This window comes from Cricetulus griseus, chromosome 2 (genome assembly GCF_003668045.3).
Source record: "Cricetulus griseus strain 17A/GY chromosome 2, alternate assembly CriGri-PICRH-1.0, whole genome shotgun sequence".
Lineage (NCBI taxonomy): Eukaryota > Metazoa > Chordata > Mammalia > Rodentia > Cricetidae > Cricetulus > Cricetulus griseus.
Window position 1 is genome coordinate 400,579,012 of NC_048595.1, and position 25,918 is coordinate 400,604,929.

Here is a 25,918-nt window from a genome sequence, read left to right on the forward strand (position 1 = left end):
ATATGGTACTGTGTATAGTATTTAGAATAGTGCTTGGAAAATATTTGTTATAATTATTATTTGGAAAGTGTGTTTTAATTGAGTAGCTCATAGAGCCCATTATACCTTGAAAAGAGCAAATACCTTTTTTTTGTTAAATATATACTTCTTGGTTGCTATTCTTTCAAAAGCATTTCATATTCGAAACATTGCTGTGGCTTTAAAAGCATGTCTAATACTCAAATGGACACATTGGCTATTTGTTTTTATCGAGCTCTCAGAAATTAAAAAAAAAAGTAACTATTCCTCTATCTACCATTACAGTGCTATATCCAATCATATCAAACTGGTATAGCATCTGTAATGTTTCCCAAGTTGCTTTGTTCCACACATGGGATGAACTCAGGCAACTGCTCCAAGATCTATATTATTTAACTCATTTCACCTCTGTCAATATTTCACTTAATAAAGCAATAACAATACCCCTAATCTTATATTTTTGGTTTCGAGCCTAGCCTTTAATGACCGAACCATCTCTCCAGCCCAATACCCCTAATATTAATGGGATAACTTACTAGGTGTTTCATATAAAAATTCAGAACCCCCAAGACACGTGCCTGCTAAAAAGGAGGCTCTTACTGGTGAAGCCACTTATCCAGGGTTATAGAGAATCTTGTTTTGCTAGAATGATCATAATAAAATATCAGACACAGGGTTTCTTAAAAAGAAGTTTCTTTCCTCATAGTTCTGTAGATCAAGACAGTCTCTTGGCAAGTCTGGTTTCTTGTCTCTTAGACTTGGAGGTGCTCATCCCTTTTGTCCTATGGCCTTTCCTTTGTGGACACTCTTGGAGTTTGTGCTCCAACTCCCTCTTAAAAGGATAGCAGTCATACTGGATTATAGGCTATGGATAGTCTGTGTGTGGGAGGGGTGGGTGGGTGGGAGATACTAATCAAATACACGGACTCAAGCATGTCTGCATATTTACGATCTATCATTTATCGTGGCTGTGTTAGACACAGAAATGGTTTTGCTAATTTCTGGTTCCTGTACCCTTAGGCCCCCAATGGCCTCATTGTTTAAGAAAATCACTTGCTAAAAAATCACTTAGGATACAAGGACATTTTGAAGTACTTGTAATTATGTATTCAACATGTGAATTTTGTATTCAATATGAAATCTGTACTGAATACATGATAATACTGTGGAACAGGTAAGAACTGACACTAACACTTGTTGCAATGCTGCATTGATATCCGGATTATTTATTTATGTTTTAATTTATTTATTATGTATATAGTGTTCTGCCTGCAGGCCAGAAGAGGGCACCAGATCTCATAACGGATGGTTGTGAGCCACCATGTGGTTGCTGGGAATTGAACTTAGGATCTCAGGAAGGGCAACCAGTGCTCTTAACGCTGAGCCATCTCTTCAGCCCCCGGCGCAGGACTTATACGTCACGCGTTAACGTGAGACTCCCAACTCCCGGGAGAAATCAAGTTCAACAGGAGGGATTGGCTGCTGGGTCGCCCGCGCCGGCCCTTGCTTTTGTTCAACGCGCCGCCACCTTTTGGGCTGAAGCGTCTCTGCCCCTCCCTCCACCGCCATGTTTAAGTTTCACTTTTCTTCTCGGAGGCCCGGTCCTCGCCGGAAGTGCCTCGGCGCGGTGTTTCTCCTTTTCAGGCCCGCGTCGCGGCGAGTTCCGGCTGGAGAGAGGTGGGGTCTGCGTGAGTGGAGTCGGCGGGCGGCCGGCGCTGCCTCTGATCTGAAGCGAGGGGCCTGCGAGGCCGGCTCGGTGCGCCTGCACCATGGGCGTCCAGGGGCTGTGGAAGCTGCTCGAGTGCTCCGGGCGCCGGGTGAGCCCGGAGGCGCTGGAGGGCAAAGTGCTGGCTGTCGGTATCCTTAGCGCTCGCGGGACGGGCCTCTGCGGGACGGCTGGGCTTCCGGGGCGAACCGGGGCCACTTTGTGTGTCCTGGGCTTCGGCTCTCCCTGCAGAGCAGCCACACAGTCGCCTTGGAGAGTAAGGAGATTTAAGTGATCTGGTTGGAATAGCGTCGAGCTCTGTAGCGCTGCAAATTTTAAAAGTTATTTTCTGTGCGAGGTCAGCACGCAGAGAACAAGGTAGAGAATTCCGATCTCCCGTTTTTTGTTTTTTTTTTTTTCATACTTAACTCGGTTTTTTTTTTTTTGGAACAAAAAACTAATGTGTATAGTGAATTAGTTTCCTTCAGCTCCTGTAATAGTTATCGTGTCACTGGAGTTTGAAAATGTGATACTAGGTTTGAAGTTTTCATTTGTCCCATGGCCCCTTTTACAGTGCCTCTTTTATCTCAGAAACTGGAGGTACCTTTACCCCATTTTCTTAATGAGAACTAGAAAGATTTTAAAATAATTTCTGGGCTTGCGCGCGTGTATGTCTTGTGTAAGGGGGCATGCCGAGTCATTCTGTAAAGAACAATAAAGAAACCATTATCTGATGGGTCAATTCCTCACTGTGTGCCCAGCTTGTAATGAATGGAGAACATGTAATGTTGGGAAGATAATGTTTTATGTCAACTATACCAATGACAAACATTTTTACCCTGAGTCCAGCGAGTTGGATAAGCTTTGTAAAGCTTTGTAAAGCACATGTGCTGTGTGCACCCTAGTGGTTTTTCGGTGTCACTGCAGGGTTTCTGAATTATTAGTGAATGAAATTTACAGTGAGGGGATTCTTAAATTCTCATCAAGGAATTTCAGCTTATAGCGGTAGCGCGCTTTCTTAGGATGTGTGAGGCCCCAGAGTTCTATCCTCATCATTGAGAAACAGTACTGCTGATAACGCTGTCAAGGATTTGGGTTATTTTCTGTTTCAGCCCCTATGAAGGATTAGGAGTTCAGCATGCTAACGTTACGGGATGTCACAGGAAAAGAAAGCTATGTAGAGTAATGAATACCGAGTTCCATCTAGGGTGTGAAGTTATTTTTGTGAGGTTATTAAGCTTTTCTGAAAGAATGGGTCATTTATCTAAAGAAAATTGAGAAAGATTCTGCATACAACCACATAAGTGTTATGTCATAATCTGATTACTTCTGTAATTTAATGTTCTATATTTCATCATGAGAGTTCTGGTATCTGAAATTTAGGGGTTATTGTTTTGTTTGCTAATAAAGAACTCATTCCTGATTATCTCAGGTTTGTAATTTACATACTTTTACAAATAAATTGTTTGGGTTTTGGACCGTGTGGATAGCTGTCTTATTTAACTGTTTATATCTGTGTGAAAAATTAGGAAATAACATATGTTAATGCATTACTTGTATTAGGGAGATAATAGCCTCCTGAACACATACCAATATGGATTAACTTAGTCTTCAGTCACCTAACTTCAAGACTAAGGAAGATTGCTTTTTGTTCTCAAATGTTATTGGGTCTTTGAGTTTCAACTCTAAAAGCAAGTTTTGACTTTGTTTCAGACTTAAAGTTGTAGCACTTGGAGAATGTAATTTTGTCCCATGTGTGTTGAAACCTGACAAATCAAATTTCAGCCTGTGTCATTTATGTGCTTTTTCACTAAGAATTTCATGTTGGGACTCAACCTTCCATGAGAAGTGGTAAGCCACAGCTAATTTACATGTGGAAAGGAATCACTTCAGTATGGCTCAGTATTTCAGGAATAAGGTTAATCTTTTCTCAGGGTGTAGGTCCTAGACTCATAGAGTTAAGAGCTACCTTAACTCCGAAATTGGGTTTTCTTAATTCTGAAGTCAGAAGTGATCCCATGTGTAGAAACGTTTTTTTTTTTTTAAATTTTATTTATTTATTATGTATACAACATTCTGCTTCCATGTATATCTGCACACCCGAAGAGGGCACCAGATCTCATAACGGATGGTTGTGAGCCACCATGTGGTTGCTGGGAATTGAACTTAGGATCTCAGGAAGGGCAACCAGTGCTCTTAACGCTGAGCCATCTCTTCAGCCCCCGGCGCAGGACTTATACGTCACGCGTTAACGTGAGACTCCCAACTCCCGGGAGAAATCAAGTTCAACAGGAGGGATTGGCTGCTGGGTCGCCCGCGCCGGCCCTTGCTTTTGTTCAACGCGCCGCCACCTTTTGGGCTGAAGCGTCTCTGCCCCTCCCTCCACCGCCATGTTTAAGTTTCACTTTTCTTCTCGGAGGCCCGGTCCTCGCCGGAAGTGCCTCGGCGCGGTGTTTCTCCTTTTCAGGCCCGCGTCGCGGCGAGTTCCGGCTGGAGAGAGGTGGGGTCTGCGTGAGTGGAGTCGGCGGGCGGCCGGCGCTGCCTCTGATCTGAAGCGAGGGGCCTGCGAGGCCGGCTCGGTGCGCCTGCACCATGGGCGTCCAGGGGCTGTGGAAGCTGCTCGAGTGCTCCGGGCGCCGGGTGAGCCCGGAGGCGCTGGAGGGCAAAGTGCTGGCTGTCGGTATCCTTAGCGCTCGCGGGACGGGCCTCTGCGGGACGGCTGGGCTTCCGGGGCGAACCGGGGCCACTTTGTGTGTCCTGGGCTTCGGCTCTCCCTGCAGAGCAGCCACACAGTCGCCTTGGAGAGTAAGGAGATTTAAGTGATCTGGTTGGAATAGCGTCGAGCTCTGTAGCGCTGCAAATTTTAAAAGTTATTTTCTGTGCGAGGTCAGCACGCAGAGAACAAGGTAGAGAATTCCGATCTCCCGTTTTTTGTTTTTTTTTTTTTCATACTTAACTCGGTTTTTTTTTTTTTGGAACAAAAAACTAATGTGTATAGTGAATTAGTTTCCTTCAGCTCCTGTAATAGTTATCGTGTCACTGGAGTTTGAAAATGTGATACTAGGTTTGAAGTTTTCATTTGTCCCATGGCCCCTTTTACAGTGCCTCTTTTATCTCAGAAACTGGAGGTACCTTTACCCCATTTTCTTAATGAGAACTAGAAAGATTTTAAAATAATTTCTGGGCTTGCGCGCGTGTATGTCTTGTGTAAGGGGGCATGCCGAGTCATTCTGTAAAGAACAATAAAGAAACCATTATCTGATGGGTCAATTCCTCACTGTGTGCCCAGCTTGTAATGAATGGAGAACATGTAATGTTGGGAAGATAATGTTTTATGTCAACTATACCAATGACAAACATTTTTACCCTGAGTCCAGCGAGTTGGATAAGCTTTGTAAAGCTTTGTAAAGCACATGTGCTGTGTGCACCCTAGTGGTTTTTCGGTGTCACTGCAGGGTTTCTGAATTATTAGTGAATGAAATTTACAGTGAGGGGATTCTTAAATTCTCATCAAGGAATTTCAGCTTATAGCGGTAGCGCGCTTTCTTAGGATGTGTGAGGCCCCAGAGTTCTATCCTCATCATTGAGAAACAGTACTGCTGATAACGCTGTCAAGGATTTGGGTTATTTTCTGTTTCAGCCCCTATGAAGGATTAGGAGTTCAGCATGCTAACGTTACGGGATGTCACAGGAAAAGAAAGCTATGTAGAGTAATGAATACCGAGTTCCATCTAGGGTGTGAAGTTATTTTTGTGAGGTTATTAAGCTTTTCTGAAAGAATGGGTCATTTATCTAAAGAAAATTGAGAAAGATTCTGCATACAACCACATAAGTGTTATGTCATAATCTGATTACTTCTGTAATTTAATGTTCTATATTTCATCATGAGAGTTCTGGTATCTGAAATTTAGGGGTTATTGTTTTGTTTGCTAATAAAGAACTCATTCCTGATTATCTCAGGTTTGTAATTTACATACTTTTACAAATAAATTGTTTGGGTTTTGGACCGTGTGGATAGCTGTCTTATTTAACTGTTTATATCTGTGTGAAAAATTAGGAAATAACATATGTTAATGCATTACTTGTATTAGGGAGATAATAGCCTCCTGAACACATACCAATATGGATTAACTTAGTCTTCAGTCACCTAACTTCAAGACTAAGGAAGATTGCTTTTTGTTCTCAAATGTTATTGGGTCTTTGAGTTTCAACTCTAAAAGCAAGTTTTGACTTTGTTTCAGACTTAAAGTTGTAGCACTTGGAGAATGTAATTTTGTCCCATGTGTGTTGAAACCTGACAAATCAAATTTCAGCCTGTGTCATTTATGTGCTTTTTCACTAAGAATTTCATGTTGGGACTCAACCTTCCATGAGAAGTGGTAAGCCACAGCTAATTTACATGTGGAAAGGAATCACTTCAGTATGGCTCAGTATTTCAGGAATAAGGTTAATCTTTTCTCAGGGTGTAGGTCCTAGACTCATAGAGTTAAGAGCTACCTTAACTCCGAAATTGGGTTTTCTTAATTCTGAAGTCAGAAGTGATCCCATGTGTAGAAACGTTTTTTTTTTTTTAAATTTTATTTATTTATTATGTATACAACATTCTGCTTCCATGTATATCTGCACACCCGAAGAGGGCACCAGATCTCATAACGGATGGTTGTGAGCCACCATGTGGTTGCTGGGAATTGAACTCAGGACCTCTGGAAGAACAGTCAGTGCTCTTAACCTTGGAGCCATCTCTCCAGCCCGTTTAGAAACGTCTTTAGTCCCATATGGCAGTGTAGCAAGCAGAAAAGGACCAAGCAGAAGCAGCTCTCCAGAGTAATACAGAACATGTGGACCCCTTCCTCTAAAATCCATCCAGGACCTGACCACTTATTTGTGAGACATGCCATCACTATCAATTCCTTTTATGTGGCTGTTGTAACTTAGTTAAAACTTCTCTGTCTCCTAAGGTCTTAAGTCATATTCTGGAAACTGCTTAGATGTGTGTATTGTACCTCCTACATCAGCCTCCACCCCCAGCCTACCACACAGACCTTATGTGGAAGTGACTTCTGCCCTAGGCCATTTGTATTTGCTGCTCTTTATCTCCCCAGGTTTCTCCTTGCACCTTTTGTTCATGCCAGGTCTATTCTTGAGATGGGTCTCTTGTAATTAAAGTGCCAAACCCTCAGCCACTCTTCTGTCCTATTGTTTCTTTGCACTTAATGAATGTGTCAATTATTTTATTGTCTTTTGTCCTGTTAGAATATGTGCATCTCAGATATAAGGGTGTATCCATCTTGTTCACAAATGTAGTGTTTGATGTATCTCTCTAGGGTCTTGGATATGCTTGGTACATAGGAGCACTGTAGCCTATAGGGATAAATATACCAATATCTTTTTTTGGGGGGGGGTCACCTTGGGATGGGTCATCTAGAGTCATCTGAGTAGAGGGAACTTCAATTGAGGGAATATCTCCATAAGATCAGGCAAGACTAGCCAGTGGCTGTGGTGGTGCATGCTTTTAATCCCAGCACTTGGGAAGCAGAGGCAGGTGGATCTCTTGAGTTCAAAGCCAGCCTGGTCTACAGAGTGAGTTCCAGGAGAGCCAGGGCTACACAGTGAAACCCTGTCTCAACCCCCCTCCCCCTCTCTGCCCAAGAAAAAGATCAGACAAGACTGAAGGACATTTTCTTAATTAATGACTAATGGGGGAAGGCCCAGCCCAGGGTGGTAGTCCTGGGTCTCAGGTTGAGCGAGCCAGTAAGCAGCACCCTTCCATGGCCTCAGCTCTTCCCTTCCTTGCCCTGACTTTCCTAGTGATGGACTGTGATGTGAAAGCCTAGCCAAATAAGCCCTTTCCTCCCCAACTTTAGGTCATGTTTAATCATATCAGTAGAAACCCAAACTAAGACAATAACATATTGTCCTAGTATACAAATTACACTAGTAACTTTGGTGGTAGTGAATGACAGACAATGGACATTAATTTAAAAGCGTTCAATTTTTTAAAAATAATGCACACTGTCTGCAATATGTTAGACTTTATGGATGGAGATTATTGCAAACAGAAGCAGCTTACACAAACCAAGGTTGATCCCAGGCTTGGTGTTCCCTGTACTGGACAGTGTATTCCATAAGGGTACACACTTTCAGTGTTAGTGCCCATATTTCTGTCATACAATAATACATCTCATAGAGATGTATGTCTGGAAGTGTTAATTGAGGCCAGGAAAATGCTACATAGTTTGAGACTCAGTAGGACACAGGTTGGCATGGGGGAAGTCCATGGTAGTAGGAAGGAGCTGAGTGGTTTCTGATAATAGGAGTGTAGTAGCCTAAATTGTGACAGGAAAGATGAGCACAGGCCAGACTGTTTATGGATTTGAAACATCAAAAGGTTCGTGTTAAAAGATGTATTGGCAAACCTCAGTGTACTTCCAGGTATAGCAAACCTGCAACCTACTGGCCACATGTACCTGTAATAGCTGACGAGTGTGGCCACACACAAAATCTTAAAATTACATTCATAAAACATTTTGAAAGTAGTTTTTTGTTTATTTGTTAATTCTTTTTCTTTTTTCTTTTTTTTTTTTTGTAACTTGTTTGTACAGGTCTTAGGCAAGAACTCTGTAGATAATAACATAGGGGTGCAATATTAAAGGTTGGATGTACCTGCAAGGTAGAACTGGTAGGGTCTCCTATTGGTTGGATTAAGAGGATATGAGAGCTGATACCCAGAACTTAGGCCCATGTGAAACTGATTCATTGAGGTGGGGCACAAGCAGCTGAGTGGAGAAGGCATGAGCTTGAATTTGAATTTGAAATGTCTTCAAGCAGTCAGGTAGATGTCAGCTAGGTTATCTAGGAGACACATGTGCAGGGTGTAATGGGTTCTTTGGGGTAGCCTCTGCTCGGGTTGGAGGGAAGAAGTAGGCCTAGGAAAGTTCCAATGGTGAGCTACAGGAACTGGTGAAGAGCAAGAAATCCAGCAGGACTTAGGAACAAATGCAAAGTACATTAAAGAAAAGGACATCTTTAAAAAAGAGTGAGAAAACTACAAGAAGTAAACTTAGACTTGTTTCAGCAGAGGTTGTCCTTCATATGGCTGGTGTCTGGCCAGTTTTTCTGCATTTAACATTCTACTTGGATTATAAAGAGAATTACACTGTTTAGTTTTTATAACCTATTAACTTTTCTCTAGTAATGCTTTGTAATTATTTTTAATCATTAGAGATGTTTTGAACCTGTTCCTAAGAATATGCTCTCCTAGGAACTCAGCATATTGTAATGGAGTTTTAAGCACTGACCCATGCAAAGCTTTCAAACCTTTTTGTATTTTCATTGTTATATTCAAGCATCCTTATATATCTTATTGGAATCCATGATGATTTCTTGAGGATAAATGTGTTGTGGGAGATTTGTTCTCTCTGTCCCCCAAAACTATCAGTAAACTGAGCCTTGATTCAGAGGATGGAGTCCATGTGCAGCTGACCAGAATAAACCATAGAGATTTTTTGGCCAACTCAGATGAGGAGAGAGGGACACAGGGAGGAAGGAAGAGGGTCTTAGGAGTTTCATGGACCTTTTTTTTTTTTTTTTTCTTCTTGGATCTTGGAAAAACAGAGAGGAGGTTCAGCTGCTATTTTCTCCGTTGCTTTTTGGATCTCCCAGGCTCATAAAATTACTATGTGACTCCCGAGTTTTTAATTATTAATAGAGTAATTTAGATACTTGCTGCATAAACACATGGAAATGGAATTCTTTGGTAAAACAATACAATTTTTAACTCTTTTTGCTATGAATTTTCAACTTGTCCTCCAGAAACTTGTGATAGTTTCCTAGCATTCTTTGTAGAACATTAGATTTTTGTTCATTTTTTTGTTTTGTTTTTTGAGACAGAACCTCACTTGCTCTGTGGTCCAGGCTGGCCTGTTACCCACAGTCATGGGATTACAGTTTCATGTCACCACACTTGCTAATCGTTTGTTGCAGCAGTCTTCATAACTGAAACCAGGGCTTTGTGAATTCTATGTAAGTATCCAGACTCCATCTCCAGGCTTAGTAGGAGGGCTTTCTTTTCAAAAAAGGCATTTTCATTATAAAATCCTTTTTTAAACTTTTGCTTTTTAGTTACAATCAAAATAGGTTTCTTTGACATATTCCTACATGTACTTTGTTCATATTTACCCTCCACAGTCCATCTTCCCACCTTCTACCCATCTTTTCCTCCCAAATGCTTCCCCTCTGCTTTCTCGTCATCGCTCGTACATTTGTGTGTGTAGACTCATGAAATGTTAAATTGGTCATCTAAAGAAGCTGGCTTTGCCATTAGACTTTTGAGGGGGTAGATCTGCCTATGATTTTAAGTTTCAGTGTGTGGAAAGTAGAAAAGCCAGCTGACTGTGGGTGGATTCCACCATGGCTAGGCGTTTTTCAGCTTCACACAAGTGGTGATATATGTTTAATGTTCTGTTTGTTGGTATCATCTCTTGGAAATTGAAATTTTGAGAATGAAGTTGGAAATCCCAAACTGTTTTCCTTTACTGACTCTCCCAGATATTAGCATCTGGTTAAACCAAGCACTAAAAGGAGTCCGAGATCGCCATGGGAATCCTGTGGAAAATGCTCATCTTCTCACATTGTTCCACCGGCTTTGCAAACTCTTGTTTTTTCGTATTCGCCCTATTTTTGTATTTGATGGAGATGCACCACTGCTAAAGAAACAGACCTTGGTAAATATCATCTTATTTTATTCTCTTTTTAGATACCATTAGCAAATTTTTATATTAAATTCAATTACAACATTTCTTCCTTCCAAACCCTCATATATTCTTTCCCAATTACTTTCAAATTCATGCCCCCCCCCGCCCCCAATTATTATTGCGTGCATTTATGTACATGCCTATAAGTAACAACCTGTTCAATCTGTATAAGGCTCCCTGTATATGTTTTGTTTTTAGTTTTTGTTTTGTGTTGTTTTTGGCTTTTCAAAATAGGGTTTCTCTGTATAGCCCTGGCTGTTTTGAAACTCATTCTATAGACCAGGCAGTTCTTGAACTCAGAGATCCTCTTGCTTCTGCCTCCCAAGTGCTGCTCAGCAGAGACCTGCCTTTGCCTCTTGGGCTATTATTGCTCATTGTGGAGCCCCTACTATTGCTCATTGAGAGTGCAATTGAGAGTCCTCGGTAACAGGGAAACAAAACAAACAAGCAAACAAAAAACTACTAGCAGAATAACAACAACACTGCTCTTGTCCAGGCTATCTTCTAGAATGCCTTCTTGGAGGCAGTACTGTCTCAGTGAAATTGTTCATTTATTACAATATCTTGACATTTATTAGAATATCTTTTTATATGTGCTAAGGATTTCTTCTAATATAGTGTTGAATTTGGGGCGGACAAAGGTACATACAAATAACACATTTTTTTAAACAGTATCAAATGGATTTTATAATAATTTTTTAAAAAAGATTTTATTTATTGAGTATACAGTTTTCTGCCTGCATGTGCCCTGCAGGCCAGAAGACGGCACCAGATCTCATTACAGACGATTGTGATCCACCATGTGGTTGCTGGGAATTGAACTCAGGACCCCTGGAAGAGCAGTCAGTGCTCTTAACCTCTGAGCCATCTCTCCAGCCCCGATTTTATAATTTGTCTAAAGTTCTAGATTCTTGGTGGTGTTGAAGTTTATTTATAAGAAACTAACAGTAAGCTAATAACTTCACAGACATGCTCCATAGGTGATTCTTAGGCAAGTGCTCTGTGTGCCCTGTGTGGCACAGAACCTGAAGATTCTTACTGACAGCTGTGAGGAGGAAGCACTACAACAGCTGTTGTCCCTAAATTCAGATGAGGAAATGCTTTTAGTAAACTAGCACCTGAGGTGAAATCCCTTGTGCTTCATTTTCACAGGCAAAAAGAAGACAGAAGAAGGATTCCGCATCCACTGACTCCAGAAGAACCACAGAGAAGCTTCTGAAAACCTTTCTGAAGAGACAGGCTCTGAAAACTGCCTTCAGAAGCAAAAGGCAAGAAGGCAGCTGTGCTGTGGACACTCACTGGATTCCCCTGTTATCTTTCCTTGTCTCTTTTAACAATAGGAAGAGTTAGGAGAGAAGTGGACAGCATCAGACTTGGGGGTGTAGAATTGTGGCTACTGAGAAAGAAAAGCTATTGTATTGCTTCTTCTTTTAATTAACTAGTTTACTCATCTGCATTTTTTTTAAGCATTGTAGGAAATGGAACACATGTGCTGGGCATGTGCTCTGCCATGGGGTTCACTGCAACCCGACTTTTTACTTTGCTAGACTGATTGTAGCTGAGGCTATGGCAAAGGCTCTGAGAAGCCCTGTCTAATTAATTCTCCTTTCCCTCCACATGGTTCTTAGTTGTGACAATAATAGCTCTGGGGAGATGTAGGCAGGAGAAGACAGCCAGAGAAAGAGGGAGCAACTGTTGCCCTTGAGCAGGGTTTGTGCAACCAGTGGGAGGAGATGATGGATTAAAGTGCATTTCATATGATTTTGTTGAGAGCTATATGTGCTTTTCAGAAATGAAGCTCTACCCAGTCTTACTCAAGTTCAAAGAGAGGATGACATCTATGTTTTGCCACCTTTGCAAGAGGAAGAAAAACATAGGTAAATGTTTATCTACTAAGGTATATCGCTTTAGAGGTTGGGGAGGTGGCTCAGTTATTAAAAGGGCTTGCCCCTCAAGTATGAGGACTTAAATTTTATCTATCATACCCACATAAAGAGCTGGGCATACTGGCAGCAAATGCCTATCATCTCAGCATTGGGAAAACCTCTGGGGCTTCTGCATTTTTTAAAATGACAGATTCTCAGTGCCTATCCTAATCTGGCCTGGAACTTGCTCTGTAGTTCAGATTGACCTTGAACTTCGGGTTTTCCTGCTCCAGCCTCCTCAGTGCTGGGGTTACTGGCCTACATTACTATGCCTGGACTAACTTGTCATTTCTTCAGGATAAACTTTCAGTCTTTTATTCACTCTTCTCTAGCCTCATCCTCTGGTCTCCTCACTGCCATAGGCAGCTTTTCTTTTCCTTGTTTCCTGGTGATTGTAGAACTCAGTTCAGTACCTAGAACACTTCCTGCATATACTTGCTTTATATCCTGCATTTGAGTCCTTTGTTTATTCATAGCAAATCCACCAATGTAATTGTAGGAGATTCTGGAAACCTTCCATGACAGTCTGTATTAATTACTTTTCTATTGCTATGATAAAACATCATGACCAAGGCAACTGAAAAGAGAAACTGTTTAATTGGGCATATGGTTCCAGAGGGTTAGAGCCTATTGTGGCAGAATGAAGGCATGGCAGCAGGAACAGCTGAGAACTCACATCTGGAACCGTAGGTGGATGGGGTAGAGATTGTGGGAAGATTTGAGGCCTCAAAGCCTGACTCTTGTGACATGCCTCCTCCCACAAGGCCAGACCAAAAATCACCTTCTTTTCCTTGTGGAGTGAGTTAGGAGTTTATATTGCAGTTGCTTACTTGCATGTGTCCCCCATCAGACAGTGAGATCCTAGAGTCATAGCCTTTCTATCCTATTCACTATTGTAGACCTTGAGCTCAAGAAGTATGTTTTTAAGTGTTGGTTAAAAATCATGGATGTTAAAAGTATGTTCTTGACTACAGTTCAGAAGAGGAAGATGAAAAGCAATGGCAAGCAAGAATGGATCAAAAGCAAGCTTTGCAGGTACTCACATACATAACGTGGGAATTCAGAATGTATTTCTTATCTGAAATTATGAAAATGAATAATCCTCATGAGGTAGAATGTGTTATGAAGTTTCTCAGTAAGAAGATAGCTGCCTCTTTTACTATGTGTGTTTCTGATTGCATATTTATATACATATAAGTATATTTATGTATATATGTATATGTAAAATCCACACTTACCCATGCATTCCATGTACTTGTATATTGGATCTGGCATTATCTTCTTTCTTTCTTCCTTTTTTGGGGGGGAGGTTTTGAGATAGGGTTTCTCTATGTAGTCCTGGCTGTCCTAGACCTAACTGGTCCAGGCTGGTCTTGAGTTCTGCCTGCCTCTGCCTCCCAAGTGCTAGGATTAAAGTTGTGACCCACCATGTCCATTTCATTATGCATTTCTGTGTATCCCAAATAATCTATTTTCTTTCAAAACAACTAACCACTCAAGAAGTAAATAGTAATACATGCTTCTGTGGAATATAAGAACACTTTCTTGGGGCCAAGAATATAACTTGTTGATAGAGTACTTGTTTTGTATGCTTGAGGCCCTAGATTCGGTCCCTAGTGCCACAGATAAATGCAAACACAATAGACTGTCTTTATGTTCATAAAATAATTTATACAATTTTGGCCTATTTGAGCCAGATATATATGTGTACATATATTTGTGTATGTTCATACCTATGCATATGTTCTAATTATCTTTTGCAATGTAAATTAGTTGTATAAAATTGACCATTTTTGTCATCCTCTGCCACGATTCTTGGGTTTGATAAACACAAGGAGGTGCTTGTCTCTTGCACTCTTCCATGCAGATGCTGTCAGAGTGTTGCTGGGTCACTTCATAGGCTCCCTCACGTGCTTGTCTGGTGGTTGACTCTGGCTATTAGCTGGGCTTCAGTGAGGCCAATTGCTACAATTTCATGTAGCCTCCATGTGGCCTGTGCTATTTCCTAGCACTGGAGCTGTTGGAAGGGGAAACATCCAAAAGGAGATCCTTGGCAGAAACTGTGCTACCTTGCTTTGGAAGTTGTATAATTTCCTTTCTACCACATTCTTGGCTACATGTTTTCAGGGCAGTGCCTACTAGGGGAGAATGTCAAAACTATCCCCATACATGTCAGTGAGTGCTGTCATTAGACACAGAACAACTTTCAATCTTTCAAATCAAATGTTGGAATTATAGTATAAAGCACTATGGCTTTTGAATATGGTTTTTGAAATTTATTTATTTATTTTAGATTTATTTACTTTTTTCTTTCTTTGTTTTTCTTAATGTGTATGGGTGTTTTCCTGCATGTCTATCTGTGCACCACATTTGTGCATAGTCTGTGGGGATCAGAAGATGGTATCAGAACCTTAAAACAGATGTTTGTGAACCATCATGTGGGGTGCTAGGAATTGAACCTAGATACTTTGGTAGAGCAACCATTGCTCTTAATCATTGAGGCATCTCCCTAGCCCTCATTGTACAAGTTTTTTGAATGAGCCCTTTTCTCAAGCTTATAAGGTACTAGATAATATTCTTTGACTCCCAATGTCTATTGTTTTAGTATGTCTGGTAGAAGACTTTTAAGCTAAAACATTGGGTTCTTATACCTTTCTGAGGCTCTGCATTATCTGTGCATCAGTCAATCAGGTGTTAGCAGGTGGTGGTGGTTAGGACTAAGAATCTTTTTTTTTTTTTTTTTTGATGCAAACTGCACAAGGCTTTATTATAGTTGTTTAACGAGCTAACCCCATGTTAGCTCGGGCCTTCCATCCATCCACCATGGCAGATGGGTAGGAAAGACAGCTCGAAGCATAGGACTAAGAATCTTGTGTCAGAATTTCAGAGTTCACAGGCTGTGTGATTTAAACTAATTTCTTTTTTTTTCAATCTTTAAAATTTTAAATTTATTTATTTTTATTTTATGTGCACTGGTGTTTTGCCTGTGTCTATGTCTATGTGAGGGTGTCGGATCCCAGAACTGGCATTAAAGACAGTCTTGAGCTGTGGGTGCTGGGAATTGAACCCAGGTCCTCAGGAAAAGCAGCCAGTGCTCTTAACCACCAAGCTATCTCTCCAGCCCCCAAATTAAATTTCTTTAAGACATTATTTTATTTAAAAAACAAGAACAAAACTCCAAAACTAATGTGACTATAAGAATGGTTCTTATCCGTAAGTCTTTTCCTCATTTCAGAACCCTTACACTTGTTCTTCCTTAGTCTAGGCTTCCCACTCCCATCAAGTTCTTAGTATTTTTAAAATCCCTGCCAGGACATCTGTTGGATAGGTTTTCTCCATCTATCAAATATGATCCCCCCCCCCTTTTTGTTTCCCTGATTACTCTCATCAGATCAGCTTGTTGATGCTCTAACAGTTATCTTATTTATTTACTTGCTTATAAGCCTTGCTCTGCTCCTAAGATTAGGGCACTTATGTACACAGTATCCAGAGTTTTAGAGCAGGGCCTGGGTAATATGTATGTGCCTGGCCAGTGATTTGCTTTGGAGTGAGTGAACAAATGAAGGGATTTACCTGTTTGTTTACTGTGATGTCCGTTGCAAAATGCATGTAGATGATGTAGAACTGTACTTATGATATAAACACTGTGAGTGTAACAGTGAATAGACCTAAAGGGGTAAATATAAATTTAATGATGCTAACATTTTACTTCCTACAGGAAGAATTCTTTCATAATCCTCAGGCCATAGATATTGAGTCTGAGGATTTCAGCAGCCTGCCACCCGAAGTAAAGCACGAGATCTTGACTGATATGAAAGAGTTTACCAAGCGAAGACGAACACTGTTTGAAGCAATGCCAGAGGTAAACCATCCAGCCGTGCACAGTAGCACACCAACACTTAGATCTGAACTTCAGTTAAACTTAAAGAAGGGAACATACAGATATGGTACTTAGACTCTAAGTCTTCACTTTAGACAGTAGCCCAATTGCAAGGACACAGAATTTGTATATCTCACATCCCATGAGGCATAGTTTATTTATTGATTCATTACAACTCATAAATATTCAGAGAAGTCTTCTGGACTTTCTGTCCAAGACTAAGCCTTTTCTTCTGTGTGTTCTCAGCATGTTGTAAATGGTATTCTAGTTCTCAGCACAGAACATGCCTGTCCTTTCTGGCTACACTCTCAGAAGGTACCTCAGTGTCTGACATAGTAAGTGTCTAGCGTGCTATGGTTCTTGTGCTAGTTCTTAGAATTTACTTTAAGCCACAAATATAGTGCTTACAAAAAGTAACCATGACATGGAAAATACTTCTGATGTGAAATTCCAGGTACAGGGTTGTGTGTGTGTTCCTCTCCTTCTTTGTGAATGGTGGGAATAGGGTGGCCTGAGTATGGTAACTTCAAAGTCACAGGAAGCTGAAGCAATTGTGGTTGTGTGTTATTGTGTCCTGATAATGTTGCTGTTGCTTACTTAGTTTATGCTCCCATTGAGCACTTGCTGAATTTAGTTCCTGATGTGTGAGTTCCATTTTCCTTTTGCCACCACCTGCTATTTCCAGTAGTTCTCCCCAAACACTGAGGTTTGTAAATTTGTAACACTGAGGAATGTAAATTTACAGCAATTGATGTAGTTGTTTTGCTTTTGTTTTTGTTTTTTAACTTGCTGTAGACTTCAAAATACTTTATACTTTGAGCCCAGAAAGATGAAAAAAATGATTTATCTTGTATTTCTGATTTTCCATGTAGTTAGTGCAGATAAGAAAAGAATATGGTACATAGAAATGATATTATTAGGTTTTGGGGTACAAGAAATAAATTTATTTTTTGTTTTTCTTTCAAGGGGAAAGTAATCCAGGCTCCATCTATCTTTTAGGCATGTTTTTGGGACAGGGGTTTGTGAAGAATCTCATGAGTATGGAAGTATGGTGGAAGTAAGATTTGAGTGGAGTGAGAAGGAAAGGAGAAAGACAGCCCCTACTGGTTTTTATTTTTCTCTTTGCAACCTTGGTGTTGGTAGAACTGGAAGGCTAGGGTAGTTCCATGAGAAGTTCTAATCCAGTCAATCCAGGATAGACCTTGGTATGACTTATCCCTCACGCACATGTGGTGTTCATAAGAGAAGGTCCATGTCCTAGTGGCAAGGATAATCATAGACTCAGCTGTGCAAGTCATCTGTCTGAGGTCTTCCATGTGAGTCTGGTGTTGAAGTCTCAATTCCATCATTTGCAGACTGGAGATAGGAAAATGTCTTATTGGATGTCTGTGAGAATAAATCAAGGTAGTTTATATAAAAGTACTTAGAATGCCCTCAATGGGAAAGGCTTTATACTTGTTAATTATGATTATTAATATCTCTGGTTTTATCCTGTGTCGTATGTGGACCAAGGACAGTGCTAATACTTCACTTGTATCTAGAAGGTTGTGTTTTGCTGAGCTACCATCCTGTGTCATACCACAGTCATGTAGTCTAGCTCAGCAAATGATTTTTGAATAAATGATTAAACAATAAAACGATCCTTTATAGTTTCTTTTGCTTAATTGTATTTGTTTTTAAAGGCTGTTACAATGCCATGTATGCTAATCACAGTACTTGGGAGGCAGAGGCAGGAGTATTTCCACAATTTCAAGGCCAACTTGGTCTATATAGTAAGTTCCAGGCTAATTTGGGCCACTTGTTGAGAGACTGTCTCAAAAACAAACAACAACAACAACAACAGAGAAAAGCAAAAAACAAAAAAGGAGGTTACCACTGGAACCCCTCGCCCCTTAGTTTTCCAGTTTTATTTTTATTCTATGAAACTATACCTTTTGGGAATGGGTTGATAAGCAGTGGTATCCCTGTTGATGTAAAGCAGCAGTTTTGTTTATTTTGTCCCTAGGAGTCTAATGATTTTTCACAGTACCAGCTGAAAGGCTTGCTTAAGAAAAACTACCTAAACCAGCACATAGAAAATGTCCAAAAGGAAATGAACCAGCAGCACTCAGGACAAATCCAGAGGCAATACGAAGATGAGGGAGGATTTCTGAAGGAGGTGGAGTCAAGGAGAGTGGTCTCTGAAGACACCTCACACTACATCTTGATAAAAGGTACCAGGCACCGTCATTGACAGTTACAAGACAGGATAGGCATGCAGTTTGCTCCTGCTACCATGACTTCCCTGCCAGTCAAAGCAGAGACAGAGCATCTGAGGACTTTTATCAAGAGAACTGTCCTCTTCAGGCTCTTGTTAGGACTTATGTAGGTAGCCATAGCTGCTGTGTCTTATGATTCTGATGGCCATCCCATATCCAGAACATAGCATTTTGTAGTGTTTCTTAACATCCTCAGGCTCCTGAATTCTTCCTATCTCCACTTTCCCCTCTTTTGCCATGTTTCCTGGGTATTGGTGTGTGTGCCATATGAATGTTTCATTTATGGCTGAGCACTCATCAGTTGCTTGTTCTAGAACTCTGCATTGACCGTCACCCTCTTCAGGGAGGAGTGTCTCTGGTCCAGGCTGGCAGCAGCACTGGTTTTGAGGTACAAATGTAGGGGTTTAGGAAGCAGTTGGACTATATGTTCAATTAATAAAACAGCAGCAGTACATTCTTCCCTAGGGCCTATGACCACTCTAGCCATGAGTTTTGACTGAGTATGTAGTCTCAGACATGTCTTTCCTCCTGTGGAGTGGGCAACAAATCCAGTTGAATAATATGTTGATTGACCCCAGAGTATTCTTGCCACTGTTGCACTGATGGGTACATCTTGTTTGTCAGGTCAGAATGTAGTACACAGGGTTTACCACCAGGAAAGACTTGAAAATTCCTTACTCCCAGTAGCCTGCCTAGTACCTTTCAGTTCTGTGGAAGCTGGGCAGCAGGCAAAAGGGTTCCAGCTCACTTCCAGCCTCCGTGTCCTGTGTCATGTCATTTGCAATAGGATTTACTCTCTAGTTCCAGTGGAGAGCCAAGAGCAACAGCAATGGCCTAGACTGTTTTGGGAGCTTCTTTGAGCTGTCTGGTCAGAGACTCACGGGGAATATCTTGTACATGGCACTGGGATTTTTGATCAATATCCAAGGCTTCTAAGAGTAATATTTTCAACTCACACAGGATACTTCCATTCAAAAAAAGTTTTATTGTGTTTTTTTAGTTATATAATGGTGCATTTCCATGTGGCTTTTGCATGTGTCTTTGGTTTTGGTTGACCCTTCTCATCTACAACCTCCACTTTTCTTCTATTTTTTCAATTCCTTCTCTAATTAAACCTTTCTGCCCCTAGTATACCTCCATATGATATGGAGAAACACTACTTTTCAAAAATGAGAGAAAATGAGCTTTAGTCTTGGTGTGATGGAGAAAACAGAAGTTAAAATCATGGGATTTATAAGCAGACATGGCTTTGATTTCCATGTCTGTGAGTCTTCACTTTCATGACAAGCACTTTGTATCTCTGATACAGGTTTGTTCTGTGGGCTCTGTCAGGTCTTGATTGTAAAGTGTCCAGTATGTGGTGGCTTCTGTTATTTATAAGTTTATTATACACTTTAACTACATAAGATAGAATTTTGTTCTCACCGACAGTAGAATGTCTCAAACATTTCCTCGGACCTTGACCATTTTTCTTTGCGATGGGTATAAATGTAATATCTACTTTATTTTAAAAAGATGTGAGAAGAAATATGTTACATCAAAATAATATTTAAAATAAGAAGTTAGCATTAAAAATATACAAAAGAACTTCAGAGATGTCTGAACAGTTAAGATCTCATCCTGCTCATCCAGAAGACCTGGGTTCTAGGTGACCCACGCAGGTGGCTCACAAGTGTCTGTAACTCCAACTCCAAGAGATCCAGCATTCTCTTCTGGCTTCCCCAGGCACCCACACACAGGGCATTCATTTACATAAACACACACACACACACACACACACACACACACACACACAGAGAGAGAGAGAGAGAGAGAGAGAGAGAGAGAGAGAGAGAGAGAGAGAGAGAGAGAGAGAGTCACTTATAAAGCTAGCATGAATCACAAGGCCATCTCACACTGCCTAATTATTGTACACCATTAGTACTTTCGTCAACTAGCAAATATATTTCTATTTGCTTTGTAATGGAATTTTTCATTTCAGATTTTATGATAAAGAACTTAGTTTCAAAAGCATTTTTGAATTTGTTGGTAACTAAAATAATAGGGAGGAAGATAATTTTATAAATTTAAATTCACATGGATTTAATTTCTTTAAACAAATAAGAAATAATTAAAATGATATTATATTTTATGAAATAGATAAAAATACTTGTTTTACTTTTGTATGTATAGTGTGGCAGAATAAAATTTTAAATTACAAAACAGAACCTAGGGTACTTCGTAGGTCTGAGTTCTGGGAAAGGAAATCCATGATAAAGCCAGAGGAATCTTGGTTAACTAAGTTAGTCACTAATGGATTTGCTACTGCAGAGCCTGTGTTTACAATCCAGGGTTCCCAGAAACACATTGTCATACTATGAATTGCATGGTGAGAAATGTTTTAATTTCTTTCAGGTATTCAAACTAAGAAAGTCATGGATGTGGATTCAGAGGCTTCTTCTTCCAGCAAAATGCACAGCATGTCCTTTGGCCTGAAGTCATCACCCCATAAGACAGTGAAGCCAGAGAAAGAGCCAGAGGCCGCACCTCCTTCTCCAAGAACTTTACTGGCTATACAGGCAGCCATGCTGGGAAGTAGCTCAGAAGAGGAGCCAGAGAGCGGAGAAGGAAGGCAGTCTAGGGAGAGGAACTTGTGGGCCACTGCAGATGCAGGCTCCATTTCGCCGCAGACCCTCGCAGCTATTCAGAGAGCTCTGGACGATGATGAAGATGGGAAAGTGTGTGATAGGGGTGATGAGCCGACAGGAAGGACATTGATGGCAGTGTTGGGCGATGACAAAGATGAGAAAGTATGTGGCAGGGATGATGAGCTGGCGGTGAGGACACTGCTTGGAAATGTGCCAGACCAGGAGCACAGTGATGAAGTTGTAGTAAGAGATGGAGGCATGCCGTTTGCCTCAGTTCCTCCTTTACCCACCATGACTTTGGTAAAGGAGGGTGTGGTCAGCTCCAGTAGTGAAAAAGAAGAGACAGCCTCAGCTCATTCTTTGAGTACTGCTTGTCATCAAGCTAGTGAACGTTATGCTCCAAAGGAACAAATGCCACGTATTCATGTGGTGGTTGAAGCATCTCAGATAAGCAGTGAGTGTGAGGTTGAGAGTCAGCAAGCTCCCCTTCCGTCAGCGTGCACAGAACTTCCATGCAGTGATGCCTCTAGGCTCCCCAGCGAAAGGAAACTGACCCTGGTGCCTCCAACAAGAACACATTCTGATCAGAAGATAGACACACACTCTGAAGAGTCTGGGCTCTACCCACCTGAGAATAAATGTGTTTCCTCTTGTTTTTCAAGTGATGAAACAGAGAGTGGGCAAAATCCTGCTTCCAAAGCATGGAGTACAGTTCATGTCCCTTCAGAGGCAAAGGGTAACTTAGAAAAGGCTGATGAGCATGGAGATTCCCTGAGAACCATCCAGCAGCTGGAGATGCCTGAAGCTGCTGCCAGGGAGTTGACTTTAGTCCCAAAGCCCATGGGACCAATGGGGATGGAGTCTGAAGAAAGCGAGTCTGATGGTAGGTATTCATTTAAGGGGGTGGGATTGGAGGACTTCATGTCTGTCGTATATCCCTGTTTACAGCAGAGGAAGCAGGAAGAAAGGAGAAATGAGCTTCTCAGGGTCACCCAGCCAGGATGGGGATGCCCTGCTTTGCTGGGCTGTCCTTGGTGTCTTTAAGATTTTATTTTACATGTTTTACCTGCATGTATGTCTGTGCACATATGCATGCAGTACCCATGGAGACCAGAAGAGGTCAGCCGATCTTCTGGAACATGGTTTTTCTGTGCCCTGGGCACAGGGAACTTAGTGCAGGGCCTCTGCAATAGCTGCAAATGTTGGCATTTGGCAACATCTTGGCAGCCTCCGTTCTTGGTATTATTAAAGGAAGAGAGTGCTATGCTTGGAGAAAAGGAAGCTAAATTTCCTTTAGCTTTTGTTAACTTTTTACTTTGACATACTTACAAAAATTAAAAGATTGAAAATCTATCATAGACTACTGACTGACTCACACCTAATCTTAGAGGCCAGTATTTTGTTCCAATTTCTTTATAGTCTCTGTCTCTCTTTATCCCTGCTCCTTCTGTCTCTTCCTCTCCATGTCTCCATGTAATTGAGCATCCTTTGGGTATATGCCCAAGAGTGGAATTGCAGGGTCTTGAGGTAGATTGATCCCCAATTTTCTGAGAAACTGCCATATTAATTCCCAAAGTAGCTGTACAAGTATGCACCCCCACCAGCAGTGGAGGAGTCCTCTCCAACATAAGTTGTCCTCATTGTTTTTGATCTTAGCCTTTCTGAGAGGTGTAAAATGGTATCTCAGAGTCATTTTGATTTGTGTTTTCCTGATGACTAAGAATGTTGAACAATTCCTTAAATGTATTTTGGCCATTTGAGCTTTTTCTGTTGAGAATTTTCTGTTTAGATTTGTATCCCATTCTTTTTTTTTTTAAATTGGGTTATTTGGTATTTTGATGTCTAGTTTCTTGAGTTCTTTATATATTTTATATATGTTCAGGTCTTTGATCCACTTGGACTTGAGTTTTGTGCATGATAATATATATGGATCTATTTGCATTCTCCTACATGTTGACATCCAGTTATGCCAGCACCATTTGTTGAAGATGCTTTCTTTTTACCATTGTACAATTTTGGCTTCTTTGTCAAAATATCACGTGTTCATGGGTGTATGGATCTATGTCTGGGGTCTTCCCTTCGATTCCACAGGTTCACGTATCTGTTTTTATGCTAATGCCAAAATGTTTTTATTACTATAGCTCTATAGTAGAAATTGAAGTCAGTGATGCCTCTGAAAGTTGCTTTATTGTACAGGATTGTTTTATCTATCCTGTTTTTTTTTTGTTTTCCCATATGAAGTTGAGTATTGTTCTTTCGAGGTCTGTGAGGAATTGTATTGGCTTTTTGATGGGGATTGCATTAAATTTACAGGATTGTTTTATTTATACTGGATTTTTTGTTTTCCCATATGAAGCTGAATATTGTTCTTTTGAGGTCTATGAAGAATTGTATTGGCTTTTTGATGGGGATTGCATTGATTCTGTAGGATGCTTTTGATAAGATTGCCATTTTTACTATGTTGACCTACCTATCCAAGAGCATTGGAGATTTTTCCATTTTCTGATATCTTCTGCAATTTCTTTCTTCAAAGACTTAAAAGTTCTTGTCATACAAGTCTTTCACTTGTTTGGTTAGAGTTACTCCAAGATGTTTTATGTTATTTGTGGCTGTTGTAAAGGGTGATGTTTCTCTAATTTTTTTTCTTGGCCCATTTATCATTTGTATATAGGAGGGCTAATGAGTTTTTTTTATTTAATCTTGTATCCCACCACATTTATCGGCTGTAGAGTTCCCTGGTAGAATTTTTGGGATCACTTATGTATACTATCATATCACCTGCAAATAGTGAAAGTTTGACTTCTTACTTTCCTAGCTTGTATCCCCTTAATCTCCTTTTGTTGTCTTACTGCTCTAGCTAAAACTTTGAGTACTATATTGAAGAGATATGGAGAGAGTGGACAGCATGGCTTGTTCCTGATTTTAGTGGAATCATTTTGAGTTTCTCTCCATTTAGTTTGATGTTGTCTGTTGGCTTGCTGTATGTTGCCTTTAGTATGTTTAGCTGTGTTCCTTGTATCCCTATTCTCTCCAAGACCTTTATCATGAAGGGGTGTTGAATTTTGTCAAAGGCTTTTTCAGTATCTAGTGAGATGATCATGTGGTTTTTTTTCCTTTCAGTTTGTTTATATGGTGGATTACATTGGCAGATTTTCATATGTTGAACCATCCCTGCATCTCTGGGATGAAGCCTACTTGGTCATGATGGATGATTTTTTTTTTTTTTTTTTGATCTTGGATTCAGTTTGCCAGTATTTTATTGAGTATTTTTGCATCAATGTTTATGAGGGAGATAGGTAGTTGTCTTTTATTTGTTGCATCATCATGTGGTTTGGGCCTCAGGGTAACTATAGCCTCATAAAAAGATTTGACAATGTTCCTTTTGTTTCTGTTGTGTGGAACAATATGAGGAGTATAATATGATAATTAAAAACCCAGCGACAAATATTGGGGTTCAAGCTGCAAGCTGAAGATGAGAGAAGCAAAGCAGCCAAGCCAGTAGCTCTTACCTCTACCTCAGACCAAAATGGGTGAGTCTGTCTCCATGAATCCTCAGAGTGCAATACTGCCTCCATGAATTCACAGACTGCAATGTTCTCCCTGTCTGGAAACTAAATCTCACATGAGACCCTTTGCTTCTTCCTAGTTCTGGGATTAAAGGAGTGAGCTCTGTTATTCTTTTGGACTGATTCACTCTTGTGTAGCCCTGGATTGCCTTGAATGCCTGTCTCTGTACCTGAAGTCCTGGGATTAAAGCTTTGCACCACCTGCCTGGCCTCTATGGCTAGCTAGTATGGCTGCTGAGATTAAAAGTGTGTACCACCACTGCCTGGCTCTATGGCAGTGGCTAGTATTGCATTTTGATCCCCAGTGGCTTTATTTGATCATCAACAGCATATCACCACACTGTACACCATTTTTAAATTGGATTATTTGGTTTTTTGATATCCAGTTTCTTGAGTTCCTTATGTATTTTGGATATTAGCCCTCTAATAGATTTGGGGTTGATAACAGTCTTTTCCTGTTCTGCAGGCTGCCGCTTTGACAGAATGACAATATTCTTTGCCTTACAGAAGTTTTCATGTTGTTCCAGTGGTAGTTTGAATGTAGTTGGCCCCCATAAAATCATAGGGAGTAGCACTATTAGGAGGTGTGGACTTGTTGGAGGAAATGTGTCATTGTGGGGGTAGGTCTTCTGTGCTTAACCTACACCTAGTTTCTGTTGTTGTTCATATCCTGCTTTTAATCCATGGTGGTCTGACTGGATGCAGGGAGTTATTTCAGTTTTTTTTTTTTTTTTAATCTTTTGAGACTTGCTTAGTGTCTGAGTATGAGGTCAAATTTGGAGAAAGTTCCATGAGATGCTGAGAAGAAAGTATACTATTTTGTATTTGGTTTAAGTTTTCTATAAATATCTGTTAGGTCCATTTGGTTTATAACATCTATTAGCTCCAATATATCTCTGTTTAGTTTTTGTCTGGATGATTATGATGTCTTGAATGAAAATTCCCCCATAGTTTCATATGAGGCACTATTAGGAGCTGTGGCCTTGTAGGTGTAGTCTTGTTGGAGGAAGTGTGCCTGAGGGTGGGCTTTCAGGTTTCTGAAGTTCAAGGCAGGCCTGCTGTCATTCTCTCTTCCTGCTGCCTGCAGATCCAGATGTGAAGATCTGTTGTCAGCCTATCTGCTTCCCTGGCTTCCTTTCTGAGTTTAAAAACAGCATTAGTTAATAGAACATAGTTTTATATAGCT

General features: G+C 40.6%; 1 protein-coding gene across 5 annotated transcripts in view; it reads left to right on the forward strand.

Moving 5' to 3' along the window:
- Positions 1–1,382: 1,382 nt before the first annotated feature.
- Ercc5 (ERCC excision repair 5, endonuclease) overlaps positions 1,383–25,918 on the forward strand; it is a 38,514-nt gene continuing 13,978 nt past the window's right edge. For 2 of the 5 annotated variants that reach the window (XM_027396802.2, XM_035440933.1), the window contains exons 1-8: positions 3,906–4,403; positions 10,271–10,446; positions 11,629–11,744; positions 12,267–12,353; positions 13,376–13,436; positions 16,120–16,263; positions 18,287–18,494; positions 20,934–22,049. In XM_027396802.2, the coding sequence (XP_027252603.1) occupies positions 4,316–4,403; positions 10,271–10,446; positions 11,629–11,744; positions 12,267–12,353; positions 13,376–13,436; positions 16,120–16,263; positions 18,287–18,494; positions 20,934–22,049 (1,996 nt within the window). In that variant the 5' untranslated portion in view covers positions 3,906–4,315. Of the gene's footprint in view, positions 1,876–3,904; positions 4,404–10,270; positions 10,447–11,628; positions 11,745–12,266; positions 12,354–13,375; positions 13,437–16,119; positions 16,264–18,286; positions 18,495–20,933; positions 22,050–25,918 lie in introns of those variants that run through there. The other 3 variants (XM_027396801.2, XM_027396804.2, XM_027396800.2) reach the window with 3 other exon arrangements.